The 19,506-nt window shown below is 43.0% G+C and overlaps 1 protein-coding gene across 2 annotated transcripts in view; it reads left to right on the forward strand.

The window, feature by feature from the left end:
- XYLT1 (xylosyltransferase 1) overlaps positions 1 to 19,506 on the forward strand; it is a 159,007-nt gene that overhangs the window by 125,420 nt on the left and 14,081 nt on the right. For both annotated transcript variants that reach the window (XM_069870335.1, XM_069870336.1), the window contains exons 6-10: positions 4,222 to 4,438; positions 6,519 to 6,695; positions 8,682 to 8,944; positions 12,377 to 12,572; positions 16,916 to 17,249. In XM_069870335.1, the coding sequence (XP_069726436.1) occupies positions 4,222 to 4,438; positions 6,519 to 6,695; positions 8,682 to 8,944; positions 12,377 to 12,572; positions 16,916 to 17,249 (1,187 nt within the window). The remainder of the gene's footprint in view (positions 1 to 4,221; positions 4,439 to 6,518; positions 6,696 to 8,681; positions 8,945 to 12,376; positions 12,573 to 16,915; positions 17,250 to 19,506) is intronic.

The raw sequence follows: 19,506 nt of genomic DNA on the forward strand, positions 1-19,506 counted from the left end.
AGTGAAATGCCAGTACAAGATTTTCTAGGCAAGAGGCCAGAAGCAGAAAACATTTAGGAGGAAACCTTTTCACCTTAAAAAAAATCTTATTTCCAGAAAAAAAACCTTTTTGTGACAAAGTTGCTGATAAGTAACATTTAGCAATCTGTCAGCCTCTGATGCTTGAGAAAGTTTTATTCATTTATAGACTGTGGAAAACAGAAAGCAGCGAACTCTATCGTATACGCTGCATTGTGAACATTCTGGAGCAGGGGTTTCTCAGAGTTGCTGCGATAGGCAGTATCACTTGCAGAAAACTGTCCAAAAGGGTAATATTTAATGGTGATATTTTTGCTGCTATTAGATAACTGTACAACGATATTTGTTAGTAGCTAAAATGTATCATAAGAAGAGCCCAGCTAAGTGTTTATATTCATCTTGTAGGAGCGTGTGCTAAACATGTTACAAGTGGCTCATGCGTTAAACAATCCAAGAGTGTCACCTGAAATGAATTTATAAATATTTAAATACACTACGAAGTAAGAGGAATTTCCTAAGCTGGATTGCAACCATGAGCTTTCTGGACAGTTGACTACTATATCTATACTCAGTGTGACAGACCACGTGCTACAGGCAGTAGTTTTTCTAACAAAGTATAAAAATAAACAGCCGGAACTGTGTAAACCCCGAGGCTGCAGCCGCACGTAGTCAGGGTGCGTACAGCACCTTTCATGTGTGTAGTTGCCTGATTGCTGAGCTCAGCTAACAAGACACATCCATGTTGCACTATGCCTGCTATTACTTGCAAGTGTAACCCGGGCTCCTCAAAACTGGAGGAGCCATTTCTAGAGGCTCTTCAGGAAGAGCTGAAATCGATGTATAACATGCATTAAATATCTTGGATGGAGTGTTCTATGAAAATAAGGTAAAACAGCATGCTTTGTCTTAGCCCAAGTTTTATTTTAATTTTATGTTCTCCTGGTTGACTCTCTTATCATCATTATTTTCCTCCTATTGTTTGTCTTAGATCAGGAGGAAGGTCAAGAGTCTTCACCTGATGGCAATCTCCGTTATGTTTGGGTAACCCTAGCGTGGTGCAGTGGTTTGTCATTGTCCTGGCAAGTGCACTTGCAGCTGTCAGAGATGCACAGATCTTACCTGGAGTTTGGGGTACCAGAAAGCACATCATGTTTTCCACATTGACTGAGATTAATGAAATGCTATTGCTAATCAATTTTTTCTACTTTAATTTCAGAGTTATCTGCTAGGTGTCCTCTAAAACCCAAGAGATAAAGACTTGAGAGAAGAATCACTGTTTTTTGCATTTCATTGCTCTCTCTGAAGCTTGGCATGCCTTCATAAAATACACTGGTTTAGTATTACATTGAGCATAGCCACAAACTAATGAAATACAGCATTAGACTAGAAGCAAATCAGTAAGGTCATGCCTTCGCCCTTCATCTTCTTATCTTTCTTTTCAGAGATGGCTGCTGCAAGCATTGTTGGATAGCTAATCAAGAATCTTTTATGAATTGTTTGTAGTGTTTGAGGGGGTTTGATTTCTTGAAAAGACCTACATGGCATACAAATAGAATCTTTCCCTCAGGCAGTATGCTTAGAGTAAGTTCTTGCCTTCCTGAGTGCCCGAAATGCTGCTGCTGGGGAAGCTTGGAGCATCAGTCATCCTAGAAGAGTGGAAAAAAAAAAAAGCCTCATCCACCTTTTCCACTTGGGCTGCAATTCAGCTCTCTGAGTGCCAGCAGTACAGGGGAGGCTTGCTAGGGCTACCCACCTCCTCCTCAGACAGGATCATTCAGCCTCTAGCAGATCTAAAATATACTTGGTCCATTGCCTCCCAAAGGACATAAGTGAATAGCAAGCGATTGCGTAATGGAGAGCTGGTTCTTCAAGGCTCCTTGTATAAATTATTGCTTAATAGATAAAAGGGAATAACTTGCTATGCTAATGTGTTATTTGTTTAGGTGTAATGACTGTGTGTGAAGCAGCCCAGTAAGGGTAAGCCTGCTTCCTATTCAGTTGTTCTTGATACTTAAAACCTGAGATGATCTTTCTCAGAAGGTTTTGAGAAGTGTTAGCAAAAGGGTCTTTGCAGTTCTCCAGAAATGTTGCTGCTCTTCCGCTGGGCTGCGCTGCCTTGCGGGGGGATGAATTGTCAGAAAGTACCATTAGTTTTCTTCTAATAATCTTGTTGTATAGGTTATTGGGATTGAGATTTGTTGTGAAAACACTTATGCTCCCAAGAGTTATGTTATTTCACTCTGTGTGCTGAGATTTGCTTGTCCAAGCCATTAGCTAAAAAAGTCATGGAACTGTGGGCATAAAAAAAAGGAGCCTGTGAGCTATTCTGGAAAATGTGAAACTCAAAGCCGAGGTTTGCTGAGACGCCCTCAACTTGAGTGTGGCTGAAATTGTATAACTGACCTATCTGGTACCAAATAGCTGTAAGCCCTGTCATGCAATAGGCTGAGAGAGTTTGTAAGTAGAGGGGGGTTTGAAGTGATCACAGTTTTTTATTTTGTTTGGGGGCTTCTGTTGCAGTCGAAGAAACTTCTGTTTGCAAATGAGAATAAAGGATGATAAATTGGTAGAGATAGCGGTTGAAAGAAATAATTTCATGGAAAAGAACTTTAAAGATGGTCAATAAACTTCTTAAAATAATTAACTCAAATGAGCATTTAGTTTTGAGGGAAATAAATAAATGACCAAAATTTCAGGCACATTAATATTTGATTTGGAGATAACTGCATAAATATTGAATTTGAAGATTACATTCCAGAGCACTGCATTAAAATTGCAAGACTTTTCTATTATCCTTCATAATGGAACATGAAATTAGAAACTTGTTCATGGTATGAAAAATTTCTCCACTGCACTGCTGTGTTAACAGAGGAGCTCTGCTTCTCATACTGTGAGAAGAGACGTAGCTATCAGTAAGACATGGACCCTGAAGTCATTTACGGTCCTTTTGAAAATGAATATGCACCATTTCATAATTGCGTTTCGGTTCTTTGATTGGTATAGAACAAAGCTGTAACCAGGGAGTCAGCCTGTGGGGTTAATACTCCCACTTGCAGATGCAGGAGTCCAGAAAGCTTTGGTGTTGTTCCTTAACATTTATTTCTTTTCCTCTTCCATTGGTTGCATGTGTCTGAGGGCCACTAGAATGTCTTCTTCACCTCCTAATCCTAAAACATTTCCAAGAACCCTGGTTCAGCTCCGTGTTGTTCAGGTAGTGAACAGTGTCCTCCTCACGGTAGGGGCCACAGCTCCTGTTTCCCTGCAGCCCTCGCGTCCAGTGAGCTCTGTGGTCTTTTGGATGCTAGTTACTGGTCTGCTTGGCTAGTGTTTATTCTTGCTCAGAACACGTGGGATGTGTTGGAGACGGCAGCTCAGTGTTAACAGCGCTCAGCCACTCTTGCGAAGGCGTGTGCTACGTCCTGCTTCTTTCTGGGAAATTATTCTGAATGTGGAAAGGCAAATAGAAACCTGGATCAAGCAGTCTCAAAACATGTGTGGGCATCCAGTCCAAAGTGTTTTCAAACATAGATTGATTTTCCAAGTCTTTTTTTTTTTTGTTATATTGGTCTCAAATAATTCATTTCCATAACTTTACAGTTCTGCAGTTACTCCTCTTTCTCACGGTACAGCAGTGAACAGAACACTGTTCCCTACAGACTTGAAAATTGAGCAAACATACTTGTTCTATAGCAAAGAGCAATGCAATTGTATTTCTTCCTCATAAACTATGCACCAATAGAAAAATTTGTGGAATAGTAACATAGGAGAAAATTGGTCATTTTACCGTTATGTTCAGTTTTCTGTTTTTCAAAAACTGTGCATTTATTTCGAGACAGAAGCCTATTACACACGTGTTTAGTTCCTGTTTGTGTTGCGGTTCCTTGGCAGTGGTTCGTTAAGAGTTAATGGGCATTATGGGTTTTCATGTCATACAGGTCTGTAACTTGCACGGCTCTGTCTTAGGGCAGCAGAAGGTGTAAATGATGTTTAAAAGCAATCTGTTGATCTTTGCCCCTATAACTGAGCATATAACTGATTAATCATTTATCAAGGTTCTCTGCATTATTTATGAGTAGAACAGAAATATAAACAAGTGACCTTTGTATCCTTTTTTGTTTGAGAAAGCAGCTTCTTTATTTATAGGGCTAGTGATTATAACAAAATACAAATTAACTTTTAATGGTTGCCTTTGTATTCCCTCAGATTTATCAGAAAACAAGGCCTGGATCGGCTTTTCCTGGAATGTGACACCCACATGTGGCGCCTTGGGGACCGGCGGATCCCGGAAGGAATCGCAGTTGATGGAGGGTCAGACTGGTTTCTCCTAAACAGGAAGTTTGTGGAGTATGTCACTTTTTCTAATGATGATCTGGTGACAAAGATGAAGAGGTTTTACTCTTACACGTTGCTTCCTGCTGAGGTATGTGAATTCAAAGCATTCCCTCTCAGTTTTCAAAACTACAATATTTGTTCTTGTCCCAAAAATCACCAAGGTCAGAGGGGCTTTCACCTGATTTTCCTGGACTTGGGGTCGTCTCACAGCGGGTAATGAGAATTTTACTCCCATGACAAGAAAGTCCTTTAGTGTTAGGACAACTTTTGCAGTTGTTTAGTTGCTTTGTTTGTAGGACTATTTTGCAGATAGTGGTTTTGTTTTATACTTTAAGCCTATTAATCTATTACTGAACAACCAAAAATCCAGCTGCCTTTTGCTTGCGAATTATTCTTCCACAAAGCCTTTGACGGCTATTAGAGATGGCGAATTGTCTTCTTAAGTAGCTTCCCTCGCTGTCGTCTAGCCCTTTCCTCTAAAAATAAAAACCCTACAAACAAAGGTTTATTGTTCCATTCAAAACTCAGCTAGAAGGCATAGTCACAAAGCATTTAGATCAGTCAGGGATCGCTCTGGCTACGAGCGATGCAGAAGGGGAGTGCACACCAGGCCGGGATTTTGTCTAGCGTGCGGCAGCGTGTCAGGGCGACGCGTGTTATCTGCACACAGAGCTCACAACCTGGCAGGTCGTCGGGCTGTGCTCCATGTGCCCCGACAGGTACATTGTTCCCTGACTTGTCAGGCTCTGCTCCAGGTGTACATAGCACGCAGTAGTCTCAAGGAGGGCTTGATAACTCTCTTTAAAATTCTAACTTCCTTCCTCGCTAGTAGCCCCTGAACATTTTTAGGGACTGATGAGACCGATTTTGCGAATCCAGGTTACTAGCTTGCAAGGGAGCACAGAGATTGTCATCTTTGGATAGGTGTTTATTATTCTACACGCATGTTGAATAATCTTATTTTAATCCCATTTCTCTTAAAAATCACCTTTTCTCTCAACTCTGACCTTTTCATCCATAATCTATGAGAAATTTCTGTATCATTATAAAAGGACACAGGGCAATGGGTAATTGGGTACGGGGGGTTTTGCCTCTCGCTTGAATGAGGATGGATGCCTTTATGGGTTTAACCAAACAGTTCAAGCATAAAATCCATATTCACTGGGCTGTCATTTAACATTAAAAAAAGGGTAGGGGGATTATTTGAGGAGCAGCCATGCTAATATTATGCTGGTTATTTATAGGTCTTACTATTGCTGATTCTAAAGAGAATTCACTGCTCCAAAAATCATCTCTTACAGGGCTAAATTTGATGATATTCCATAGCTTCTCTCTACAAGGTTTTCTTTGCAAGATGCATGGCTGGTTTCCTAACATCACCGTGCCTTGACTGACCTGTTAACCTGCTATATCAGTCCCCATTACGCATGATTGATGTAATAGCTAATATTACGATGATATAATTACGATAGCCCAATAGGAATTCCTTGCCGCTTCGAGTCAGCAAATAAAGACTTATGATTTCAGACGTAGTTGCAGGAGGCAGAACGTCCTTCTGGTGCCTGGATTTCAGAACAAGGCCATTCAACCAGCAATGCGTTTCAGAGTGCTGGAGGTACAGACAGCCACAGGAAAGCTCTTTGAGGCTGTATTGTTTTTCATAATATCCACAGTTATGGTGAAGGTTTGAGAATTGTCTTAGGAAACAAGTTGAGTTACATCATTAACACGTTACTCAGGAAAATAGTCCTAAATCTGTTAGATCAGAGAGTAACTTACAAAGGAGAAATAATGGGAATTTCTTAGAACTGCACATACAGCTGAAAAACATAAAATTATTGCTGGCGCTTTCCTCAGACCTTTGGACTTCAGTGCACAAGCTGGTCCTTGCAGAAGTGCGGTTGTTCTGTGCCGGGTTGTTGCAGCAAGGCCTCAACCATATGTTATTAGGGTTTGGCTAGGTCTGTAGCGTGCTGTGATCTTTTCATGTTCTATGGGATGCATACAGGTGAAGTGCTTTTCATATAAGGCAGAACAATAGAGTTTAATTCTGTCATTTCAAAAGAAGATAAGTCACCTGCGTTAGGTTCAGGCCCATGGGCTGAAGTGAAGGAAGAAATGGAAGTCTGAGTAGCTCAATGTACTCACGTGCTCTGTCTTTCTTGCAGTCCTTCTTTCACACTGTTCTGGAAAACAGCCCATACTGTGACTCCATGGTGGACAACAACTTGCGCATCACGAACTGGAACCGTAAACTGGGTTGCAAGTGTCAGTACAAGCACATAGTTGACTGGTGTGGCTGTTCCCCCAATGACTTCAAACCAGCAGACTTCCACCGATTCCAGGTAACTAAAGCGGTTCCTCCTCTGATACCCTCCAAGAAGCTCCCCCCCTGCTGGGGCATGGAGAGCTGTCTGGCTGCGTGGCTGCAGCAAGGAGTGAGAAAGGAACTTTTACCCTATCAAGCAAGGTGGAGAAGGAGGCGTGAGGAAGCTCTGCTCTTAATTTCATGAGAATAAAAGATTGATTCTCCCATGTTTTGGCCCTTGAGATTCACCACTGTGTGGTAAGATCACAGAGCAGCTCTTTGGACTACTTGGCATTAGCGGGTCTGCTGTGCTAGGAAGGAGTAAAGCTTGACACATCTCTCACTGTGTCACTGTTGCTTAATAACTCTTGAGTTTATTTTAAAGGGTTTTTCCAAAGTCCCAGCTTAGGTGCTTTTATGTTTTCATGAAGCTCCTGGCTTGTTAAGCAGTGGGATTTGTCTGTGAAAAAAAGCTTCAAAGTTGACTAGAGCGCCTGTTAGAGGCTTCCATAGCACAAGACAAATCAGTTTTTATTATTATATTCATGAACATGGTATCTTTAAAGTTTATCTCGTGTTTTTGGGGGCCGGAGTCATGAGGTTTCGGTCACCCAGGCTTGGCAGGACTGCCTTAAAAAGTTTAATTGGTTTCTTTGTGATGTGGTTTCCTCAAGGCAGACATGAGAGCAAATCCTTGTGCTCAAGGGTGCACTCAGTCTCAAGACTCTATCTGGCCTGTGTATCTGCTACTAAGAATGAACAACTGTTTGTTTCAAGGTCACTAGATTTGCAATTCCATCCCTGCAGCTCCTCAGGGTTCCCTGCATAAAGCATGTTTGTTCAGGCTTTGTGTGGGATGGGGAATGTGTTACCCTACAGCACAAAAATGATTACTGCTCTGAAACAGAGATCTTTTCTTTATTGTAATGTGCTGCCTACCAGGCGCGGCTGAAGTCAGGGACACAGGCACTCACAAGAAGAGTAAATGAGACATTTTCTAAGAGAGGCTCTGCTCCCCAAACACCAATCCCAGGAAGGTCTCCAGTACAGAATAAATGGAAAGTCTTAGAAAGCTGCTACCAGCCTGCAGAGGCTGACCTGCCGCTCCAGGCTGGGAAAACAACCAACGGTGACATTTCAGAAGACAATCAGGTAAACTGAGCTGCAAGGGAAAGTTCAAAATCAGAATAGATGTAAAGGCAACTTCTGACACTTCTGTGATGAGAGAGCCCTTCAGATGAACACACAGCACCAGAAGGCTTGCTCGCGGTTCCCACGGTGCACAAAGCAAGCTGCAGAGGAGGGGATCAGAGAGCCCACAGCGTGCACTGTCTGAGAGTAAAACTGAGCATCCTCAAAAGAATTTTTCAACCATCTGGGGCACTTCTGAACTCCTTAGTGCCTCAGAACCCATGCTTAAATGAGCAAGGCAAAACACAGGCTTTTTAAAACCTAATATTAGTTGAATACCAATAAACTAGTGATATACCCAAGACTGTGTCAAGTGCAGCGCAAGAAATCTGTGCAGGACCAGTCAGAAGCTGAGAAAACTCAGCCACGGGTGGCACCTCTCCCAGAGTCTTCTTACCACCTCATAGCAGCAAATCCATGTATGCAGCATGCTGTTCTGGCTCTTCTGAGCCCCTGTGCCACTGGGTGCTTTGTTCCCTGCCAGACAGTAACACGTGCGAGTGCTGCACCGTTTCCAGGCTAAGGTGGTGGTTTAGAGGGTTCCCCACCCCTGTGGCACGTGGAGAGCCTTCCAGAGCAAGGCCAAGGCAGTGTGGGGTAGCTGTTCGTTCGAAGAGACTGGCACACCTGCATTTTCACTAAGTAGGGAGGTAGTTTGTATCTGAATCTTAACCACACTCTTTATCAACAAATGGTCACAAAGGTGACCTTTTACATCACCTGTGCTGTGGGGAGAACCAGTTCACGTCCTCACCTCCTAGTGGCTTAGGACAGTGTCACGGCTGAAAACGGGAGCTCCCTCCGACTGTCTCTTCCTTTCCTGTCACCGCAGCAGACTGCCAGGCCAACTTTCTTTGCCCGCAAATTTGAAGCTGTAGTGAATCAAGAGATAATTGGCCAGCTGGACTACTACTTGTACGGCAACTACCCGTCTGGCACCCCGGGGCTCCGGGCGTACTGGGAGAACGTGTACGATGAGCCTGACGGCGTGCACACCCTCAGCGACGTCGCCCTCACCATGTACCACGCCTTCTCCCGCCTGGGCCTGCGCAGAGCTGAGACGTCGTTCCATGCTGCCGGAGACAACAGCTGCCGGTTAGTCCGAGTCTGTCTTTCTTTTTCTGGGTGTTTGAGGGGACACAGACTGGACCGCCGGGTGCCAGCAGAGGTCCATCTGCTTGGCTGTGCTGGCTGGACGGGCACAAACAGAGCCGGGCAGCTGCAAGCGTGCAGCACTTACTTCCAGGAGTATTTACTCCCATAATAAAGCAGTGGGTAGTCAGGGTTGACATTGTGACCCGTTTGATTCACTTTTAAGGGGTTCCCCTCTAGGCTGATGAAGACTGACAGGATCCAGGTGGGCAGTGCTACCCTCACTGCTGCGTTTTCTTGATTAATTTCAGCACGTGTATTATACCTACAGCTCCTAAACCCTCTGTGTGATTGCAGCAGAGGTCATGTTCACCTCTATTATGCTTACCAAGAGCAGGGGACAAGGTTTCAGAATTAATCTGAACATAGACAGGTTAATGGTCCTTGCTTGTTTGTTCCCCTGGGTGCGTACACAGAGTACGGAAAACTACTTGCTCAAGTTCAGTTTGCTTGGTACAGCTGTCTGTGCCAAAGGTGCTGCAGCTGGTGGGACCCATTAGCATCAAATAAATGAAATGTATGTATGTATAAAAAAAAAATATAGCAAATAAAAATCCCTGTTCTTTAAAGGGACACCACCCTCTCCATATTCTAGATTCCTTTTTCACCTATGAGCCTAGCTAAGAAGAATTCAGTCTAAAAGGGATTTGAAGGAAGAATTCCTGGAGTTAGACTTGCACAGAAAAGGCTCTCTTCATGGTAGATTTTTGCTGCCTGCAAACACATCTGAAGCTCTTTACATTCAAAGCAGAGAGGGTTCATCTTTTAAAGTCTTACTTTACAGTCTCTTAATTCCTTCTTCAGAATGTGTTTTTTGGACCCTGCCTTTTTTTACCCGAATAGAAAGCACATCCAGCCTGAGTCAGCAAATACTGAAGAGACGCTCCTTGTGCTTTGACGGATGGACTTTACCCCTCTTGTGTTCTGGAGAGGAGACTGAATGCGCCTTGACCTTCCTACTTCATTGTGAAGTGCTGAGCAATGCCCCATTTAGAAAGATGTGGTAATAAGTGATCCAAATTCCTATTACAGCTTTGCCAGTAAAGGTTACAGGTGCAAAGCAATAAAAGATCAATAACAATTAGACAGAACTAATCACGGGTAGCATGCCCTCCTTATATGAAGTAAAGGCAGACCTAAAGAAGTCCTGGGTCATTTGTTCTGCAGGGTGAAGCCAGCAGAGAGGACGGGAGCTATGTATAGCCAGTACTGAAATAATCTGACAATTACTTTTGTGCTTATTCCTTTTGCCAGTGTTCTGATGATGATTTATATTAATAATCAGTTTCATTTCTGGGGAGCTTTTCATCGCAGAGGAACTCAAGGTGCTTTTCAAGCTTGCTGAGATTATAGATGGGGAAGCCGTGTCATTCGCTGCTGATTGCAGCTGTCTGGGGGATAAAGCACCGCTGCTTTAGAGCAGGCTGGAGCCTCTGAAACAGTGCAGGGAGGAACTGCAAGCAGTGATATGGAGTAGAGGCTCCACTTCATACCTACCTGAGCTGCCTCGAAACGCTGCGAGTCTATTTAAATTACAGAAGGTCGATAACACGAGTGTTTATGATTCACGTCTCCTCTCTCGATACTACGTTGTCTTTCTAGGTGTGTGCATATATATACGCTTCCTCTTTCCCTCTCATGATTTTGCGTGTCTCTGATGCGGGAGTGGCAGGGATATATTTGAGCCGAGCACCTGACCAGCATTCCCTTTGCTGTAAGGGATAATAGCCCCATGAAGGTAGCTGATACTGCAGTCCCCACCCCAGCTCGTTTCACGCTGCTGCAGGCGCTGCAAGGAAAGCCTCTACCGCTTCAGATCGCATTTGGAGTCAGTCCCACACTGCCACCCGCAGCGGCCCAGGAGACTTTTATAAGAGAAACTGCCTTGCACACTTTCCTAACAAGGGGTAGCTCACAACCTCAGGAAGCCGTGCCCCCTGCAGACTGCTCTGCTTCCAAATTAGATTGCATATCAGCATCTTCAGTGGAAGCAACATTAATGTGTGATTGAGATTTAATTTATTTCTCTCCATCTCTAGGCATTTTTACTCACTGCTGCCAAGAGACAATTTACTCAGACTATTTCAAGGATATTGTAAATATTTGCTGCTGCACATATAAAACAGGAGGCCTTAGTACTCAGAACAGAAGTCAGATTGTTGCTAGTATTGGCTGTGTGGCTTCGCTGTGGTTTTGTTCAGTCCATCAGTGCTGGCCCTGTTTGTACCGTGTCTTGTTATGTTTATTTCTCAAGCTTTAGAGACTTCATGTAATGGAAAGTCCTTCTTGGTTAGCTTCTCCTGATGCTTATGTCCCGAGATGTGTAATAACCAGCATGAGGAGTCAAGACTTGGCTGACTTGACTGGAAAGGTGTGATACTGGTTGATTTTAAATGTCTTGTTACTTTACAGCATTGATGTTAACTGTGTTGTTTCACATATCTGAGTGTGCTGTAAAGTAACAAAATATTTGATTTCAGAACCATGAATGACATGGTTTTAATTATTTATGCATCCATATGTGCACATACATTATTACAGATGTTTCTGAGACTATAGCAGGCAATCGACCATAAGTTTTAATGACTTGGAACTACAGTGTCTCTAAAATCCAAACTGTAACTGTAGGCTTCCAAGTCTCCCGATGAGAGGTTTTACCTGTTTGCTGGACCTTTTTTCAGTTTATTTTTAATTATCAGTAAAAAACCCAGAGCAAAAGAAACTTAAATATTTAATGACCATGAAGTTTATTTTCTAAAATAAAGGAAACCTAAAATGGGGAGCGGATCCTGGTGTCCTTGGCTGCAGGGGAGTCTCTGCCCTTGGAGACTGTGTCAGGGACCAGATTTGTGTGCGAGGAATGGAACGGGGCATCAGCTCACCGTGCCAGCCTCGCAGCACCCTCTGCTGCTGGCCCGCAGCGAGGAGGGAGGCGCTGCCACTGCCCAGCCTCTGCAGCCACTCACCCTGCTCAAGGGTATCTGATTTGGAGCAATAGATGCATTTCTTGAAGTGTTTCTGCTGGCAAACAGAGCTGCAGCCTAACGATGTCTATCTCAGGGTGGTACTTTTTAGTCAGATGAGGCAGTAAGGGAAGAGGGTTTTCTGACACACAGAGGCGTCTCTTAAAGAGCTTAAAGCTGTGAATATGTTCTAAATGAGCATATATTCTTAGTAACATATTTTACGTTTTGGGTAATTGAAACGGCCTAAAAATATTTGATAATGAGTCACGAACACATTTGAAATTTCTTAATGTACAGTCGTGAATTTTCTAGCTGAAATTAATGCTTCTTAAGCCATTAGCTCCAAGTCAACGGCGATTTCACGTCTCTCTTGTGTAACTGGTGAGCGTGTGCGCGTGCTGTTTTACAGATACTACCCCATGGGTCATCCGGTTTCTGTCCACATTTACTTCCTTGCTGACCGTTTCCAAGGCTTCCTGATCAGACACCACGCGACCAACCTGGCTGTCAGCAAACTGGAAACGTTGGAAACGTGGGTGATGCCAAAGAAAGTCTTTAAGATTGCAAGTCCACCGAGCGATTTTGGAAGGTTACAGTTCTCAGAGGTAAGTGCTGTTAGCCACCCACGCAGCGTCATGAGATTCTGCAGAGATTGCATGCTAACTCAGCAGCCTTTGGAAACTGAATTTCCATGTAATTTTTAGTGAGAGTGGCTCTCCAGTGTAGTGTGTATCCTCTTCATTAGAGGAGATACCATTGCCAGTTAGATCTGTGGTCAACCCTTACTGCTTGCATTACTCCCAGCGTCCTCGCTCCCTCTTGTTTTAAAAATAAATTTAATAAACTTAAGGCATCTACTGTTGTAAAAGGGGCTTAGTAACGTAGAAGTTTTGTGACCGCGATTGGTGTGAGTGCTGTGAGAGCTGCCTGGGAAATAGGCCTCGTTTCTGCAGCTCCAAATGTGAGTAGGGATGTGGTGAACGTTCCTGAAAACATCCCCATGAAATTAGTGATAGTCCAGCATCGACGCCACATGTGAGTAGAATATCAGTGTTATAACATGAAAGAGAAAATTATCACAGCGGTGGCTGAAATCTCCAACAAATCCTGTTATTTTTCCTAGGAATTCATCTCAGAATCTTACATAGAGTGGAAAAAATGCAGCCTAAAATGTATCAGGAAAGTTGATCACTAATAGAACCTGACATCTGTGTTCTGTTTTAAAGATATAACTGTCTGAGCAGTTAATTTCATGATTTTTCTTGTTAAGCCACAAATTTCAATTAAGGTATGAAAATTGATTGAACAAATGTGTTCCAGTCATTATGGCCAAGTCCATAAATTACCATCTTCTTAGGCAATTAAGAAATGCCTAGGTAGGATTCAGGGTTTTGGTGTGCATGGCAAATCCATGACACTGAAGTGCCATTAAAGAGATGGATGAAAAGTGTGTTTCATTTATCAGTGTGGCTGATGGTAGGCTCGCCGTTTCATGTAGTGATAGATGGTCGTACAAGCTTTAATCCTTGTGATTTGTAGGAGTATTTCTGCTGTTTATTTGGTACTTTTAATCTCCCTTTCGGCCTAGTGCCTGCTCTGGGTCCTTCTCTTGAAAGCAACCAGGCTGGCAGCAGGAAGAATTTTTTCTAATTCTATGATGAAAATAAATATGTTGATCTCCGTATTCTAGAACTCAAATCAAAATATTTAGCAAGAATACAGCTGACTTCATGCTGTTGTAGGGAGGAAAGAAATCTGGGACCAAACTTTGCTCCCTGGTCACTTGCCAGGCCCCAGCGCAGCTTGGGTTCCCCAGCCCCTGCAGCACGAGCCTGAGCGCCGGCTGCCCCGGAGCCGCGAGCAGGAGCGGGTCAGTGGGCTCCTGCCGCGCTGTGCCCACAGCTCCGCGGCGCGTGCTGCTCTGCAGGGAGGACGCCCGCATCCCACGGGATTAATGAGCCGCTCTTCACGGCCTCATAAACCACAGCTGGTGTGCAGGCAGCCCTGTAGGAGCTGCTGCTGAGTGGGGCCGTGGGGCTGCACGACGTGGGAAGGCGTTAATCAGCGGTGAGCTTTTTTCAGGCTCAGGAAACATTTTTTCCATTTGAAGTGCACAAATAAGTTTTGATGGCTGCTTACTTGTTTTCATTATTTTTTCTCGCCCAGACGCTTAAATTTTCCCCTCCTTTCAGAGATGATTTGTATTTTAAAAGACCAGGAGGTACAAAGTAAATAATCTAATCATTTCTTAATTGTTTATTTTACTTTCTTGCCTTCCCTTGGCCTGCAGGCGTCTCTGCCTCTTAGCCAAATGATTCTCTTAGTTACCCTGCTGTAAATCCAGCATTAACCCTCGGCTTCAGTGTGGCTGGAAAGCCTCTGATCTGCTGCTGCTTATCAAAATGTCACTTGTTCATCTAAGTCCAGCAAGTGTAAAATAAACTTAGCAGTTCAGCTAAGATGAGGCTATCGATGTAAACAGATTAAGCACCAGAAAAGAAACGTAAGATTTGTGCTTATTGGGACATATCACTGCTGGTTCTTCAACAACTTTGATCCTGTGACCTGGCAGAAATTTAAAACTGAACGGGAGACAATTTCCAAGCATGAAGCTCACACACCTTTTAAAATTGGCTTGTACACAGTGCACGCAGTCTGCATCCTCCCAGCCTGGGTTCACAACAACTTTGATACAGAGAGCAAAAGATTGATTTGCTGTACAGTGCTAAGAGTCTCAGCTCAGCATATTTCAGTCAAACACCAAGTTCATTTCTGGTCTTGTTAAAACTTGTGATTCATCACAGAGAATAAAATAAACTAGGTGGCAGGCAATTAGTGTGCATTGTGTGAACCTAATGGTCCTGTTTGTGGTGAGCAATGAGACACAAACCCATAATCAAGGCATAATTTATCTTGGGAAAATTTTATCTTGGGACTGAACAGAGAAAGAAACAGGAGTTTTAAGCCAATGAGAGTTCCAGCTTTCCAGACGTACCCTGTGCGCAGTGCCTGCTTTTGAAGCCCAGAATCTTGGTGATTAAAATAATGATTTGGAAAATGTCAGTTTCTGTGCCACATCCCTTCATCATTTATCAGATATTCATTACTGCTTGATTCCTTCCCATACTTTGTGTATCCCATTTGAAAGTGAAAGCCGTACAGTTTTAAGGGACTATGAAAAATACTATAGGATTGTAGTACCTCTTGGCTTGTAAAATCAGACATCTAAGTACTAGGAACTCTGCTGTGTAGAGTTCTAGGGCAGAGGTATAAACCTCTAACTAGTGCTTTAAGTTCAATTTCCTTTATAATACCGTGCTTCTAAAACCAGCTTGTACTGTAAGCTCTGTGTGTGTCCCAACTGGAAACTGCCCATGCAGGGCAGATCCTGTAAATACTTCTTCCCCAAAATCAAGCTTTGCTCTCCTACAGACCACTCTAATGAACCATCTCGAAATCTCTTCTCCAGCCTGGTGTGGAGCGATGTCACCTGGAGGCAGGGGCATGGGGATTGTAATTTTCTGATTTCTTTTCCTAGGGTTGAGAAGCTAAAGAGAGGTAAATAGTTGGATGTCAGGGATGGGTTTAATTTTTGGGGATGAAGTAAGCTTTCTTCAAGGAGTTCTTCAGTAAGAAATATCAAATGTGGTGGCAATAGCTTCCTTGTAGGGTTTTCTTTGGCCAGGAGAGTGTAATTTGTTTCACGTGTGGCTTTGTTATTTCCAGATCCCTTGAGCTGCAGTAGGTGTGACACGGCTGCACTCAGGGAAGGCTGGCAGAGTAGATATTAAGATCTGGTCAGGAAATTTTCTTTCTCAGCTTATTTCCATACATATTCAGTCAGTCTTGTCAGAAGAGTATGCGCTGACAGCTCCTCGAGGCAGTCGATGCTTGGTCTGATATCTGGGCTGCGCTGTCTGGTTTGATTAGCTGGTGTGCTAGGTGAAATACCTCTGAAATACCAACGACGCTGTGTTGATTGCAGAATAGTGGAAGGCTCGTTTTGTCTCGTATTCTGCAGTGTCATAGCCCGGTAGGAAAAATTTGTATGATGACAGATGGATTTAGGATGGGAGGTTTTTATTCTACTGGCCTTGTAGCTTTTTGCTTGCAGTCTCCTGTAATTTTTCTGCCAGCTACAGTGATTCATTCAGAAGGGACTGGGGACTGGACAGTTTCCATTACAGCTGGGAGTGCCAGTAGGCATCAGGTAATTGTTATGTTTTACAGTTTGGGGGGATTTTTGCATTATGCTGGAACCTTATTCTCCTCAAATGAGATGAAATCTAGAAGAAAAACCTCTGAAGCAAATGAGTTACAATTATTTATTGTGCTTCAGGAAAGCAGATTGTGACCGTGCCTGTGAGAGGTGAAGTTTAGGGACAAGACAGAAGAGTTTACCAGAAATAACATCCCACATCAAGCAAGAAGGGAATACAAGAAGACAGCATCTCATGGATAGATTGTAGAAGGGACCTGATATGATTTGTCCTAAAGTCAGCAAAAGCATCTTCCTTGCCTTTAGCAATAGCTGGATAGGTCTCTTCTGCAGGGTCCGTCTCAGACATATCGTACATTCTCATGACCCAGGCGATGAGGAGTCGTATTTTTCTGTGCATCCTCTGTGTTCAGGCTTGGTCCTTTGTCGACTGCTTCCCTGTAGAGGAAAAGGAGAGCTGCTATCGCTGGTTATGCCACTCTTAATGTAAAGGAAATGTTTATATCGATCAAAAGTGGACAGTTGGACAGAAAACTAAACCTGTCATTCAGGGTTGTCTCACATTTGTGTACACGTTATGATCTGATGTCATGTTGCCATCAGCCGTTATATATATGCATAATTTATGTCATAAAATATGATTTGTGTGTCTTGAAATCCCTTATTTGAAGGAAGGGCCTTAGCAGATTAAAAACATAATGGTTGCAGCAGTGTGGTCTCCAATTTCAGATTGGCACCGACTGGGACGCCAAGGAAAGGCTTTTCCGGAATTTTGGAGGACTCCTGGGGCCGACGGATGAGCCGATTGGGATGCAGAAATGGGGGAAAGGCCCCAACGTCACCGTCACTGTCATTTGGGTGGATCCTGTCAACGTAATTGCAGCAACATACGATATTCTTATTGAATCCAGTGCCGAATTTACCCACTACAAACCACCGCTGAATTTGCCCCTGCGACCTGGTGTCTGGACAATAAAAATTCTGCACCACTGGGTACAGGTAGCTGAAACCAAATTCCTTGTTACTCCTCTCACCTTCTCTAATCGGCAGCCTATCAAACAAGGTAAGTTTTATTATTTGTTACAGTAATAATGTGGTTATTGTGTCTGTAGTCACTGTAAATGTTGCTGTTAAAAATGCAGTAGCACTGTATTGGAAAAGGAGAAAAGAAAAGAATTTTATAGGGACTAAATCAGAAGATATTGTTGCACCAAGACAAGCGAAAGTGTCTGTATTCAGTCCGTGAAATGCAGTCACTCTGAACAAGAGTGTTTATATCTTTAAACTATGCATAGTTCAGAATCCAGAGAACTTCAGACTCTCGATAACGTAGCAGCTATCGTAAAAGCCATCATTTAGAAACAAAAAGAAAAATGGACCTTCCTCTCTTGCTTTTCATCACATTTGCTCATAAAGAGTTACAGATGTTTAAACTGCTACCTTGACAAAGTTTGTTTGTTTAAAAAATAAAAGCATTAATGCACAAAATGCTGAATTAGACAAAATAATCCTAGACAAGAGCCCACCTGACATCCTGTCAGGTCCAGGCAATCACTCTTGCCTGATGCCTGCAAAACCTGCTCAGTACCTGCCAGTCAGTTGTGTTACAGAAACACCTGTGGCTAATGTGATCCCAGTAAGGACATATCAGACCCACGCTGATGTTTTTCAGGAGAAAGTGTTCTTCCCCGCAGCAGGTGAACCGTCCGAAGGCAGAGCTCAGCCTCGGGGTGCCGGTGTCTGCACAAGTTTGCAGTGGCACAGGCATTTCTTGGGTGCTTGGCTCTCCAGCCAGGGCCGCGGACACGGGGCTGGGACAAGGCAGAACGTTTTGTAGCCACACTTGTTTTCTTACTAAGATCAAAACAAGTTTGTTGCTATAAACATCTTTACCATTCTTAACGTGCTCAAGTGCCTTCATCTTCCCAGTATGAATATTAATAACTTTAGACATCTTAAATGTGCTAGATACGTGAATGATCCTATTAAGTTTTCAGAAGTTCTTCTTCCTGACAAGGCAGCAAATAAACTGAGTCAGGCATTTACCTTCCAGCATAACGTGCTGCTTCTGTAATGCAAACACCACCAGACAACTGCTGAGAGCTAATGCAGCCCTTATCTTGCTCAACAGGAGCTTGATGCTACACGTTTCTCAGCAGAAAAACTAACTTACTGATTTCTTCTTCTGACATTTGGTGGCCTCTTTTCTTCAGCAGAAACTAAACCACCGGCAACCTGGTGCTGTTATTAGCTAATAGGCAGTGAGAAATTGTGAAGAAACACCATGTGGAGAAGGAATACGTTTTCAAAGTCTGAGGCAACCTACTTCTAAATACAGCTGTTACTGACTCGTCTCCTGGAAATTAATGAATTCCATGTTCTTTGCTAATTTAACAGTTAGGGCATAAATTGGGTGGAAAATGTGACATGTCGCCTGCAACCTTGCTGCTTTTGCTTAATAACGTGAGCGCCCTGTGGACAGACAAGTGTGTCTGAGACTTCAACCGTATGCCCACACTTGATGGTGTAAAGGCAAAATTTCCTTTTTTTCAAAATCTGAAACTGGAATAATCCTACCAAAATTATGGAGTTCCTCTGTATTGCCCATTGATACAGCAGGGGAAGATCTGGCTCATAGTTTTTGCTAAAGAACATCATTCATTCATTCATTCAGTAACTAGAATCTACTGTCAGAATGAAATGTAAAGCTTGGGAACAATATTATCTAGGAAAATAGCCTCAGGGGTGATTTGCTACTGATTATGTGATGTATAATCTCCAGGTGTCTGAAGCATGAAGGTAAAGAAGAAAATCAATTACGAGGGCAGATAGTGACACTCCAGTGTAGTTAGAATCGTATTTACAATGCAAATTCTTGTTGTTTGGGGTTTTTAAGGCTTTCTGTCTCAGTGACACTATTGTGCTCTGTGCAGGCAATTGTCATTTAGCTTTGATTCGCAGCTTTTGTCAGTTCGTCACCACTTTATTATTTAAATATATTTTTCCTCTGCCAAATAAAGGCATTTTGAGAGTATGACAGAAGAATTGGAAGTTCTAAAAGAACAATTTCTGTTACTGTTGTAAACAATGCGAAAGCTGCCAAAAATCTTCTAAAATGAAGGAACAGTATTATTGTCTTGTCGTAACACTGAAAATGAAACATTCATCAGACTTAACTAGGAGCTGACAGTAGAAGAGGGGGATTAGTTTTATTAGGGATTTCTTTAAAATTTTGTCTTCCAAGCATCCTCCCTCACTCCCACCCCCAAAAAAAAGGGTGGGGGGAAAGCTGTAGCTCTCTGTATAGAGACATTAGCCTG

Source organism: Phaenicophaeus curvirostris, chromosome 16, assembly GCF_032191515.1.
Source record: "Phaenicophaeus curvirostris isolate KB17595 chromosome 16, BPBGC_Pcur_1.0, whole genome shotgun sequence".
NCBI lineage: Eukaryota > Metazoa > Chordata > Aves > Cuculiformes > Cuculidae > Phaenicophaeus > Phaenicophaeus curvirostris.